General features: G+C 34.4%; 1 protein-coding gene across 3 annotated transcripts in view; it reads right to left on the bottom strand.

Moving 5' to 3' along the window:
- CWC27 (CWC27 spliceosome associated cyclophilin) overlaps positions 1–13,949 on the bottom strand; it is a 202,776-nt gene that overhangs the window by 183,618 nt on the left and 5,209 nt on the right. For all 3 annotated transcript variants that reach the window (XM_032473059.1, XM_032473067.1, XM_006186085.3), the window contains exons 2-4: positions 7,463–7,559; positions 2,606–2,718; positions 254–397 (exon numbers count right to left, since the gene is read on the bottom strand). In XM_032473059.1, coding sequence (XP_032328950.1) covers positions 254–397; positions 2,606–2,718; positions 7,463–7,559 — 354 coding nt within the window. The remainder of the gene's footprint in view (positions 1–253; positions 398–2,605; positions 2,719–7,462; positions 7,560–13,949) is intronic.

Here is a 13,949-nt window from a genome sequence, read left to right as displayed (position 1 = left end):
TGAGTGACACGGTAGCTAATAATATTGTTGATGTGATTTTAGAAAAAAGAAAAGTTAAAATTACAACCAATGACTTATTTGAAACACACATATACAAATTCCAGTGGTCCCTCAGAGTTCATTATAACAGGAATATATAGTATTCCATCATTTTTAGAAATAAATAAATACCCTAGGGAATATCTTTATGAAGGCAGCTCTTGGATAACTTGATCATATATATCACTGAAGCCTAAGATAACGGAACACAAACCTTTCCAAAGATGGTGTGCTTATTGTTAAGTTCATCTGCTCGACCCAGTGTAAAGAAAAACTGGCTGCCATTATCATGAGGGCCAGCATTTGCCATGGCAACCAGTCCTCTCCGATTAAAACGTAACCGTGAGTGGAATTCATCCTGAAGCATTGAAAAAAAAAAGAAAAGAAGATTTAGTGAATGACCTCAGTTATAAGGCCCTTCATATTCATCTAACAAGCAAGATCCCATACAACTTCTAAGCCAAAACGCTTCAGTTTTACTTAACTGATTTTTCACATATAATCAAATCCAGGAGCTGTTGTTCCTTCAATGCTATTAAATTTGACTTGACTAACCTGTAAGAATCCTCTAAATATACTCATCTCAAATTTAGCCTATTTTGTGGAAATCTGCCTATTTACACAGAGGAAGGGTACTCGACGGTAATGGATTTCTAAAATTAATTCTCCTATTCTTCCCATCTGCCAAAGCCATCTAAGCTTCTAGGACCTTCTACTTTTCCTCTAGGATAATTAGTTTTGAATCACTGCAGAGTCTTCAACTATTTCCTTCCCAACCCCATTCTAAATGTCATGAAACAACTGTTTTCTTATTTTTTAATTCAAGGACTCTAGTATGATTGTGTTATGTGCTTTACTGTGTTTTTTAAAGTCTTTAAGTTAAATCTTCTCTGAACTAGCACTGGTCCCATTTGCCAGTTTTCAAAAGAGCAGGAGTAAGCCCTTCTAAGGTAGTTTTCTTGCTGTGGTGGGGCTACATAACATGTACATTAGTCTTAGTTAATCGAATTTCTATCAAGACCTGAAATGACTAGACTCATTTATAATATAGCCATGTTATGTAATCAATGCTTTTCAGAAAGGAAGTTCTTTTTCCTTAATAAATTCTCAAGATATTTGAATTCAAAGGATCATAACTTTGTATATTGTATAAAAATAACTTAATTGAAAAACTTACCGAGATGATTGTATTACCTAAACATAATAAGCAAAAATCTCAATTTAGAAAGAAATTATCACAAAGATCTATTCTGTTACACCAAATAATAAAGGAGTGCATCCTACTAGATGAAGAATCTAAAATAATGAGATATCTCAATTTTTTAAATATAAAATAGTCTAATAATGACATTTGAGACTTTTTAAAATAATCATTTCACATGCTCTAAGGCCATTATCATCTGAAAATTAAAGCAAACAGTTCAAGCATTTTTCTCAAGAATCATACAGTAACCTACCATAAAATTAAAGGACACTCCAGACACTCTATCCCATTAGTATAAATGTGAAGTTTGCCAAAATTCCCATATTTTAAGAGTTACTGATGTTTATTCATTCAAAAAACATAATACTGGTACCAACAGATTAATAAGTAACGTGTCCTTTAGCTTTTACTTGAACCCACTGTTATTTTTTAATATCTTAACTATGACATTAACTCTTTTTTTGTTTTTAGATCTATGTCGGCAGCTAACAAAGCATTGACCTCTCTTGATTAAAACTCACACCCTTTTCTAACATTTTTTATGTTGCTTCTATCTTCTGGTTCCCCTTGTGATTTCTTGTTATGGTATCCATTCTGTGCTACAAAGGTTTATGTGTATGATTTACAATGAATTCTGCTATGGACTGAATTGTGTCTCCACAAAGTTCATATGTTGAAGCGCTCAAGCCCAATGTGACTGTACTGGAGATAGGGCCTATAAGGAGATGAAAAAGACTAAATGACTTTGTAAGGGTGAAGTCTTAATCCAATAGGGCTGGTGCCCTTATAAGAGGAGGAAGACACCGGAGCGATCTCTCTCCACCATGTGAGGACACAACAAGAAGGCAGCCATTTGCAAGCCAGGAGGAGAACCTTCACCAGGTACTGAATGTCAGCACCTTGATCTTGGACTTCCTAGACTCCAGAACTGCAAGAAGTAAATTCCTGTTGTTTAAGCTACCTGGTCAGACGTGTTTTGTTATAGCAGTTCAATATAAATTCTATATAGTGTTAAAAAAAATGTTTGAAAATAGGATGGCATACGCAATGTTCTAAGAGTTGCAGAGATCAGACACAGTCGGATATACGTTTTATAGCCTTTTTTCTGACTCATATTTTCCTTACTACCACTTTTAACTCTACCTGAATTCAATCTAGCATGAAAGTTTGTGATAAGACAAATGAGAGAGAAAGCTTGACAAGGTCTAAGTGCTGCTCTTATTCTGTTTAGTCCTAAATGTGTAATAACCCTGATTTTGTGCACTGATGTAAAATGCATTTTCTTCTTGTAGGAAGCAATCATTTTCAATTAAGCAATCCAAGCTGACTTGAAAATTAATAATAATAAAAATTCAGTCTCACCTTGAACGGGGCTCCATAGACAGACTCTCCACCAGTCCCTGTGCCAGTAGGATCTCCCCCTTGGACTATAAAACCAGGTACAACCCTATGAAATATGGTGTTGTCATAATATCCTGGGGGAAAAAAATAAAAGTAATTTATCAATGTCTAAAACTAAGTGTATCTACAGTTAATACAACTAGTCACAAGATCTTTTTCCCCCAGAATGTTAAATAGGCTCCTAAACCAAAATCTTTTCTTTCCTACTTATAAAATATCTACTCAAAACAGCACAATTTCTATAGAACCAAGGTAGTTGTTGTTTTGTATCTATTTCCTGGATTCTCTCAAACTCTGGATAAACAGTTTTCAAAATAAAAATTAGACTTCTGGTAAAGCTCTGTGGTTCTCAACTAGAGGAAGGAGGAGTAGCAATTATGTTCCCTGGGGGACACTTGTCAATGTCTGGAAATATCTGGTTGCCACACATGGGAGATGTTACTGGATTCTAGTGGGTAGGGGTCAGGGATTCTGGTAAACATACTACAAAACACAGGAAACCCCTACAACAAAGAATTACTGGCCCAAAATGTCAACAGCACTAGAGGTTGAGAAATCCTTGCAGAGATAAACAACTTATTTCCTAAGTCTTCCTAGTCTCCCCATAGAAAATTAATTTACACAAACAATATACAAATCCAAAATACATCAAAATTACTCACTGATTATAGGTCTAGCATCATCAATGCACCCTCATCAAGAAACTTTCAATAAATGAAACAAATACTCAACACAATATATAATTGAGCCCAACTAGACTCTTAGTAAGTTTGCTAAATGATTTATATTTATATATCATATATTATTTGGAAGCTATAAACATACAAGAGAGATCATATATGATCTCCTAATAGGTTGAGGTGAAGTCAATTATTGAGTGTAGTCATAACTCAATCTATGCTGAGGACTGCAAAGCAGAGAGATGCAAAGAGCATACACAGTTCCCTAAAGGCTTCACAGAGCTACAGAACTGCCTGACACCAGATTTCTGATCCAACAGGATTATAAACGTCTTTATTATTTATATACAACCTAACTGAATACAACCTAACTCATTCAATAACAAATACTAAGTGCCTACTGTGGGCCAGGCATTTTGCTGCTACAACTACTGACATCACTCATAAAGAACCGATGACATGGTTACTTTGTGATACTTTATTAGTCAAAACATGATTGTGGTTTATCATAATTAATAAAGTACTATAATACTGGAACTTGCAGACACCCTCATATTACTTAGATTTGCAAGCCATAATTGTATATAAAATCCACATTTTAAAACATGTGATCTGTAATCTAACAACTGTATCCAGTATATAGGATGGATTGGAAGAAGTTGATAGAAAGAGTAACTGATTTTTTCAATCCCTTCTCCCTTGAAGAACTGTTGGGCTATATTCACAAAAGCTCCCCAGTACAGTTCTCCTTGTGGTTGCAAATAGAAACTATAAAAACCAAGAAGTCGAAAAGTATCTCTCCTGCATCTCTAAGTAACCATTTACTCAGATTAACATTGTACATAGCAGTCAGGAGTTCTGAGCCTTGCCTCTTGTTAGCTATGCAACTTTAAACTCAATTTTCTTTCTTTTTTTTTTTTCTTCTGTTTTTTTCCTTCAATTGTGATATAATTGACATATAACATTAGTTTCAGGTGTACAACATGATTCAATATTTGTACATATTGCAAAATGATCATGGACAATAAATCTAGTAAACATCCACTACCATATATAGTTACAAATTTTATTTTACTTGTAATGGGAACTTTAAAGATCTACTCTGTTAGTAACTTCCAAACATGCAACACAGTGTTATCAACTATGGACATCATGCTGTATAGGCAATTTCTCATTATAAAACTAATAATATAAATTAACTTGGTGGTGTTCTGAAGATTAAGTAAGGTAACGTGGAGGTAACCTATAAATTTTCCAGTTCCACATAAATAATAAACTTAATTATTTTCACTTAAGCTCTACAAATTCATATTCAAATCTGAATATAAAACACATACCAGTCTATATCAAAAAATGAAAATAATCCTTGAGGCTCAAATGTGCAGCCAATCAACATTTTTTTGAGCACATGATCAGATTCACTTTTTCAAATGGGATCACTTCAAATTCCAGTATGAAGAAATGACTAGAAGTGACAAGATTGAATAAAAGAGGGAGCAACTGCTGTCCCAAGACAGGAGCATGGCTTATCTTGAGATGCACAGATTCAAGAATTCTCTAGGAAGCAGGATCTTTAAGACTCAGAGATCTATTATATGTGAGGGAAGGGATCATGAAAGAGGTCTTTACTACTGTGCGTTCAAATTGGGAAAATGGTCAAAACGATACAAATTATCACTTATAAGATGAATGAATTCTGAAGACTGAACATACAGCATGGAGATTATAGTAATAATACTGTACTGTATACTAGACATTTGTAGATCATGTTCTCACCACATACACACACACAAAAAGGTAGCTGTGCGATGGGATGGATTTGTTACTGAACGGTGATTGTGGTAATCATTTTACAATGTATATTTAATCATCACATTGTACACCTTTTAAAAACCTTTTAAAAATGACATTGTCTATATACAATTTTTGTCAGTCATACCCCAATAAAGCTGGAAAAAAACGACTAAGAACCTCCCTTTAACTGTGAACACCATTTTAAGTGAGAGCTGTATCTGAGGCTGTGCTCCCATGGCTCATTTTTATTCATTTGCTTTTTAATTTTGGAAACTGTACCTTTAAAAAAATATGAATATTAAAAGATCTAAAAATATTATGACTTGTTTAAATCATATAATCAGTGAATTAGAATGAGGTTCTCTGAATTAAATTTTTAAAACCTTGACTTTATTCATTTAGGAGCATCTTAATTTAACTCAGAGTCTTCTCAAGCATCTTGTTAGCCTTCACAATAATTCTATTTCTTACCTGTTCAATTAAGAGACTTGCTCGGTTATTTTTTTATTATTTTCCTATTCTTTTTCCTTTCTCCTTATATTCTCAGAAATAGGGAAATGTTTTTTTGATGTTGTAATTAAGCTTCATCATCACCTAACTTAAGAACCTTATTTCTTCTTCACTGTCATATTATATCCAGATGTTTTCTGTTTCTTCCATTCACCTGGTCATGGATTATAATTCACCATTTATTCTTTCTATGTTTTTATACTTTCATTCTTCTGTAAAATTTGAGCTATTGATTCTTCAAAACTTCTTTCCAGAAACAGTCTGGCTTTTCTGTGTCTACTGTGTTTCATGGCTCTGTTGACAGTTACTTGAGGCTTCTCTGCCTGAACTACCTGTCTGACTCAACTTCCTTCCTGCCTGCCATAGCAATTACTAATAATGGTCTTTACAGATGCCTTCTTTTCTCTTTTTCTTTCTAGTCAGTTTGGGGGTTTTTTGTTTTGTTTTGGAGGGTTTGTTTTTGTTTTTTGGTATAGGTATTTTTATTTCTTAAGTCTTCACCTGGTAATTTACCTATTTGTCTAACTATCTATTTGGGGAGCTCTCACTGTACCCTAATACAGGTTATTTTGTGCTCTCCTTCACATTTTGCTTTTGACTCAAAATGCTATTTTCTGATATCTTGATTAACCCTGCCTATCTCTAAAAATCAGATATAATTTAGAAGGACGATGATTTGCCAACACTGGAGATATTTGAAACAATATGCAGTATATTCTGAAAGTCAACAAGCTACAAATGTTTAGAACATTTAATTCTACAGAATGTAGGAATATAGAATAAGTTATCTATATAGGAATATAAAATAAATAAAAACATTCTACAGAATAAAAGAATATTTTGAAGGGAAAAACACTCAAGTAGATGTAATTCTGTAAAGTTTGTTAGAAAGAAAAACAATTATTTTACATCTCAAATATAAGAATCATTATTGACATTGATAATAACATCACTGAATGGTGCATGGAAGGCTTAATGGAGAAAGTAGAATTTCAAACGACATTAAAAAGTGAGTTGACTTGAACAGTACAGAAAGGAAGAGAAAGTAGTCCAAAAAGGCAAGTGAGGATATGAGAAGATTCAGGATATGAAGGAGGTATGAGTAGAAACAGGAAGGAACTGCTTAGGCAGTAAAGATTATAACCAACTGAAGGCACATAGATATTTAGTACAATAAAAAATAAAGTTGGAAAGCTAGGAAGCTAAGCTGCCTGAGGATTCAACTACCAGGTGAATAAGTGTGAGGGTAAAGTGATTAAAAATGAGAGGAAGGAAGATGAGGTAAAAGGCAATTATAATCACACAGCTGAAATTCAAAGCAGTCTGGCAAAGAAACTGGCAAATTTGGTTTTACACTAGTTTAGTTTTAGCTGATAGTGGAAGACTTGAGTAAAAAAGTCCACTAGGCAATTAGATCTGTAAATTAGACCTCAGGTGAGACAAAATGGCTGGAATTCTAAATTTGCTAGCCATTTGGATGGAAGTAACAACTGAAACATAAAGACAACAGACGACTAGAGGCAATCTTAGGGATGCTCACACTTAGACAATGAAAGAATGAAGTGCAAATGACCAAAGAAACCAAAAAGGATCAAAGTATTATTTGCTGAGATAAATTTCTCTATTAAAGAGATAAAGATTTATTGGGCGGGACTTTTCATCTCCTCTCTCCATTTCCTGGCACATAGCCCCAGACCTTATCAGTCATATCAACTCCCATCATTCATTACCATCATTTAACACTAGTTTGCACCATCGTGGAAAAATATGCTGCAGTTTATCTTTAAATTAACAAAAGTTCTTCTATAGAATAAAACTCAAGAATTATAATTACCTTCCAAACAAAGCTGAATGAAATTTCTGCAAGCTTTAGGAGTCTCTTTTGGCCACAATTCTATATCAATCTCTCCAGCTGTAGTTTTCAATAAAACCTGTAGAAAGCATATAACATTGTTAAATTAAATTATCATTTTGCTTGATAATCAGTTGATTGGCTGCTCACCTTGAAGCATTCAGTACTGAGTTTTCAACTTAAAAATAAAAATTAGAAACTTTGCTTGGCTTTTGCTATCTTCAACAAATTTCAAATATTCAGTGCAAGTCATTATATATTTTTATCTTTCAAACACTATTTTTGGAAATAATTTAGGCTTTAAGAAAAAATAGCATATATGTTTTTTAATCACAGGAAAAAACCCTCATTCATCTCAAAATCAATAACATAAATTTGGTTTTTTGGGTTTTTTTAACTTTTTTTATTGAGTTATAGTCATTTTACAATGTTGTGTCAAATTTCAGCGTAGAGCACAATTTTTCAGTTAGACATGAACATACATATATTCAATGTCACTTTTTTTTTTTTTTGCTGTGAGCTACCATAAGATCTTGTATATATTTCCCTGTGCTATACAGTATAACCTTGTTTGTCTATTTTACATTTTGAAATCCCACTCTGTCCCTTCCCACCCCCTACCCCCATAAATTTGTTTTAATTAAGAAAGTTTCCCACGGCAACTTCTTCCAATAAAATTGTAGCAAATTAAGAAATTCAAAATCTATCACAGGAAATCACAATACTATAAGACAATTTTACAATTACCTTTTAACATAAACACTCTACTTTTTCATTCAAAATCATGCCATTCCTTATTTACAAAGGAACATTCTTGATCTAATTCTGGGTTGTATATTACTAAAATGCTATGTCTTTAAATTACCATCTACAGTAAATAGCATCTTTTGGTAGCCTCCTTCCTACAGCTCATGAAGGCGGTTACTCTTTGGTGGAACCAGCCATCTGGCAACAACCAAAATCCCTACTGAGCCCACAGGAAGAAAAAGCTTACAACTGTCTTATTAATAACAACAAAAAACCAAAAAGAATGTTAGCTGGAATTCAACTTCTCTAGTATTACATACCCTACCCCCATCCCTACTCAGTGTACCAAAGGAGATCTATGCCAATCCATGATCAATGATTTGTGACCATCACAATCACTTTTGCTACAATTGTCTTTCAATTTCTGTTTCAGAATCCCAAATTATACTGTCACAAGTTTTATCACATTGATGAGTTTATTGTATCTTTTGGGGCTTTTACTAGCTACATATTTCTTTTACCATTATGCTTCAATGACCATGGGGGTGGGGTGGAGGATCTGAAAATATCTATATTGTGGAGGCTTTTCAAATAGTTTCCTTAACCCTTAAAGAAATATGAAAGAACTAGAAATGCAAATGTACATGATTTTCTCAATCCATTACACTTTCTCTATGAAAAGAAGGGAACATTTATTGAGCACCTTCCATGTGTCAGCTTCTCTGCCAGACACTACGTATCCTATCTCACTTAATTCTAACCTACAAGGTAGGTATTATTGCTCCTATTTGATTTATGAAGAAACAGAGACTCAGATAAAGTAACTTTATCCAAGGTCTCACAGTAAACAAACTAAGCCAAAGGCCGTCTGGCTGCAAAGCCCATGCTTTTTCTATACCACCATAGTGCCTCCACAAAGTTCTCCATAAATTCCACGCTACACTGGAAAAAAGGTCTATCAATCTCTAGGGCCTGCCACATGTCTCACAAGAAATCCTCAAGTTACCCTGGTCACAACTTATTTGAATAGAGAACAGTGCCAAAGTCAAAAGCAATCATACATTGGTTGGACATGAGCAAGGCCTTCTAACTTGGTTTGGGATGAAACAATGCCCAAACGAGATACTCCATATTGGATGGTGACAAACCAATCCAACTGGATTCCCAATCTCCAGGGAAGTATACATTTGGGATGCAAACTGAGAGGCTGAGTAACTCCCTCTCCCTTAGACTGTATCTAGAACAATCCTGTGTAACACCTTCTGATTTTCCATGAGGCCTGATGTACCTCCCAATCTTAAAAGCACAGTATACCTAAAACAGACAATGCCCTGTCTACCTCTTCATCCTTTGTATACTAGAAATAAACTGCTATTGTTAAAGGGAACCTAGACATGTCCCCTCATCTTTGCAACTTTAAAGCAGTGATCTCCAAACTCTTGGTTAACTGTGCATCTCTATTAGCAAAGGAGAAAAGGGGGGTGGGAAGGGAGGTAAGGACTTGGAACATACATACCCAAAAAGTACATATTTAAATCCCACATGTACTACTATATTACTCTAGTATTACAAAAGAGTCACACAAAACAAAAATTTCAAGCCATTACATAAAAATACTATTTTAAAATAATTGTTAATTTGATTTTATTTACTAATGATACAATGAAACTTTAAAAAAAAAACAGCTTTATTGAGATAAAATTCACATATCAAAGATTTACTCTTTTAAAGTGGTTTTTAGCATAACCCACATTGTTATACAACCACCACCACTATCTAATTCCAGAACATTTCATTACCCCAAAAAGAAACACTGTACTCATTAAGGGTCACACCCTATTTCCTCCTACTGGCAACCACTAATCTACTTTCTATCTCTATGGATTTGTCTATTGAACATTTCATAAATAGGCATACCTCAGAGATACAGTAGGTTCAGTTTCAAACCACCACAATGAAGTGAATATTGCAATAAAGTAAGTTACATGAATTTTTTTGGCTTCTCAGTGCATATAATGGTTATATATATGTATAATATAGTCTACTAAGTATGCAATAGCATTATGTATAAAAAAAACAACATACATGCCTTAATTAAAGAATACTTTATTACTAAATATTGCTAAACATTTGCTAGTCATCTCAGCCGGTCATAATCTTTCTGCTGGCAGAAGGTTTGAAATACTGCAAGAATTACCAAAATGTTGGATCAAAGACTTAAACATAAGACAAGATACAATAAAGCTCCTAGAAGAAAATATAGGCAAAACATGATCTCACATACATCTCAAAAATGTTCTCCTAGGGCAGTCTACCCAAGCAATAGAAATAAAAGCAAGAATAAACAAATGGGACCTAATTAAACTTACAAACTTCTGCACAGCAAAGGAAACCAGAAGTAAAACAAAAAGACAACCTACAGAATGGGAGAAAATTTTTGCAAAAGATAAAACTGACAAAGGCTTGATCTCCAGAATATATAAGCAGCTCATATGACATAATAAGAAAAAACAGACAACGCAATCCAAAAATGGACAGAAGACCTAAACAAGTAATTCTCCAAGGAAGACATACAAATGATCAAAAGGCACATGAAAAAGTGCTCAATATCACTAATTATCAGAGAAATGCAAATCAAGACTACAATGAGGTATCACCTCACACCAGTCAGAATGGCCATTATTCAAAAGTCGACAAATGACAAAGCTGGAGAGGCTGTGGAGAAAAGGGAACCCTCCTACACTGCTGGTGGGAATGCAGTTTGGTGCAGCCACTGTGGAAAACAGTATGGAGATTCCTCCAAAGACTAGGAATAGACTTACTATAGGACCCAGGAATCCCGCTCCTGGGCTTATATCCAGAAGGAGCCCTACTTCAGGATGACACCTGCACCCCAATGTTCATAGCAGCACTATTTACAATAGCCAAGACATGGAAACAGCCTAAATGTCCATCAACAGATGACTGGATAAAGAAGAGGTGGTATATTTATACAATGGAATACTATTCAGCCATAAAAACGACATAACACCATTTGCAGGAACATGGATGTCCCTGGAGAATGTCATTCTAAGTGAAGTAAGCCAGAAAGAGGAAGAAAAATACCATATGAGATCACTCACATGTGGAATCTAAAAACAAACAAACAAACAAAAAGAACAAAACAGAAACAGACTCATAGACATAGAATACAAATTTGTGGTTGCCAAGGGGGCAGGGGGTGGGAAGGGACAGACTGAGATTTCAAAATCTGTAGATACTGACAGGCATATGCAGAATAGATAAACAAGATTACACTGCATAGCACAGGGAAGTGTGTACAAGATCTTGTGGTAGCTCATAGCGAAAAAAAAATGTGACAATGAATATATGTATGTTCATGTATAAAAGAAAAATTGTGCTCTACAATGGAATTTGACACTACATCGTAAAATGACTATAACTCAATAAAAAAAAGTTTAAAAAAAGGAATAAAAAAAGGTTAAGATAGCAAATTTTGTTATGTATATTTTTAAATAAATAAAAAATTAATAATAATTACCAAAATATGACAGAGACACGAAGTAAGCAAATGCTGGGAAAATGGTGCCAAAAGACTTGCTCAAGGCAGGATTGCCACAAGCCTTCAATTTCTAAAAAATACAACACCTGTGAAGTGCAATAAAACAAGGTGTGCCTGTAAATGGAGTCATATAATGCGTGCGCTTTGTCTTGCTTCTTTCATTTAGTAGAATGTTGCTTACAGATTGGAGAGGTTCATCTTTCTACTCTATATACTTCGTTTTTAAATGTCTTGAAAATCACAATAGCATTATGTTCTTACTGATAAATATGTCAAGGTAGAGAATACATTGATGACAAAAGTTCACCATTAACAATAATAGAAACCCAAAGTTCAAATGATCTTCATAATAATTTCCAATTTTTGACAGACTTCCCATGCTCCACCTTTTTTAATGATTTGCTTATATTTACATTATTAGTATTATTCTGAGAGCTGGTTTAGTTAATCTAGATAGCATTTAGATGGAATGGAAATTCATCTAGCAAGGCATTAGGAAAAATTACATTATGATATATAAAAACTAACTGACTGAATAACTGAATTTATATGTTCCTTTATATGTATAAACAGTATTGCATTTAAACAAAGGCAAAAATAAATTTATAAACAGAAGTATGCACATTTTCACCCTGCATCCCATGGGTGGTTTGGCACGTTCCCTGAAGTGTGCACTCACTAGTTTAGAAACCACTAAAGAACAAACTAATGCACATCATCCCTCCCTCTCCAGGCTCTGGAGTCAGGCTGTCTGAATTCAAATACTGACCCACGTATGAAGGGAAAGGGAGCTTCCTTACCTTGGACATATCAGACACTACTATGACTCAATTTCCTTATCTAAAAACAGGGTAATAACTGAACAAGCAATGGATCACTGAAGAAATCAAAGGAAAACTCAAAAAATGCCTAGAGACAAATGAAAACAGATATGTAACATACCAAATTTACACGATGCAGCAAAAGTATTTCTAAGAGAGGTCACAGCAATACAGGCCTACCGCAAGAAACAAGAAAATCTCAAACAATCTAACTTTACACCTAAAGGAACCAGAAAAACAAATGAAGTACAAAGTTAGAAGGACGAATACAATGAAGAACAGAATGGGAAGAAATAAAAGAGAGACTAAAACACAACACAAAAGATCAGTGAAATGAAGAACTGGTTCTCTCAAAGGATAAACAGAAATGACAAACCTTTAGCCAGACTCATGAAGGAAAAATGGAGAGGGCTCAAACAAATAAAATCAGAAATGAAAGACAAGTTACAACTGATACCACACAAATATAAAGGAGCATGAGAGACACCCTGAACAATTATATGCCAACAAACTGGACAACCTAGAAAAAAATGGATAAATTCCTGGAAACATACAATCTTCCAAGACTGAATTATGACAGAACAGAAAATCTGCAGAGACCAATTACCTGTAAGGAGACTGGATTAGTAATCAAAAACTCCCAACAGACATAAGTCCAGGACCAGATGGCTTCAGTAGTGAATTCTACCAAACATACAAAGAAGACTTAATACTTCCCTTCTTAACCTCTTTAAAAAAAAAAATTAAAGAGACGGGAACATTTTGAACATATATTCAAAAAGTCTCAACAAAATATTAGCAAACCAAATTCAATACATGAAAAGGAACATACACCATAATCAAGTGGGATCTACTCCACGGATGCAAGGGTGGCTCGGCACTTGCAAAACCATCATGACACACCACACGAGCAGATGAAAGATGAAAACCCTGCGGTCATCTCAGTGGACGCAGAAAGGGCATCTGGCAAAATTCAACACCTATTGTTATGACAAAAACTCTCAACAAAGCGGGTATAGAAGGAATTTACTTCAATGTGATTGAAGCCAAGTATGACAAACTCACAGCTATCATACTCAATAGTGAAAAGCTGAAAAATGTTTCCTCTGAGATCAGGAATAAGACAAGGATACCCACTCTCCCCATTTTCTTTCAACACAGTACCGGAAGTCCTAGCCACAGCAATTAGGTAAGACCAAGAAATAAAAAGCATCCAAATTGGATAGGAAGAAGTAAAACTGTCACTATCTGCAGTTGACATAATACTATACAGAAAACCCTAAAGACTTCAGCAAAAAAATTGTTAGAACTAATAAATGAATTCAGTAAAGTTTCAGCA

Source organism: Camelus ferus, chromosome 3 (genome assembly GCF_009834535.1).
Source record: "Camelus ferus isolate YT-003-E chromosome 3, BCGSAC_Cfer_1.0, whole genome shotgun sequence".
Taxonomy (NCBI): domain Eukaryota; kingdom Metazoa; phylum Chordata; class Mammalia; order Artiodactyla; family Camelidae; genus Camelus; species Camelus ferus.
This window is presented reverse-complemented; position numbering and strand designations above follow the sequence as displayed.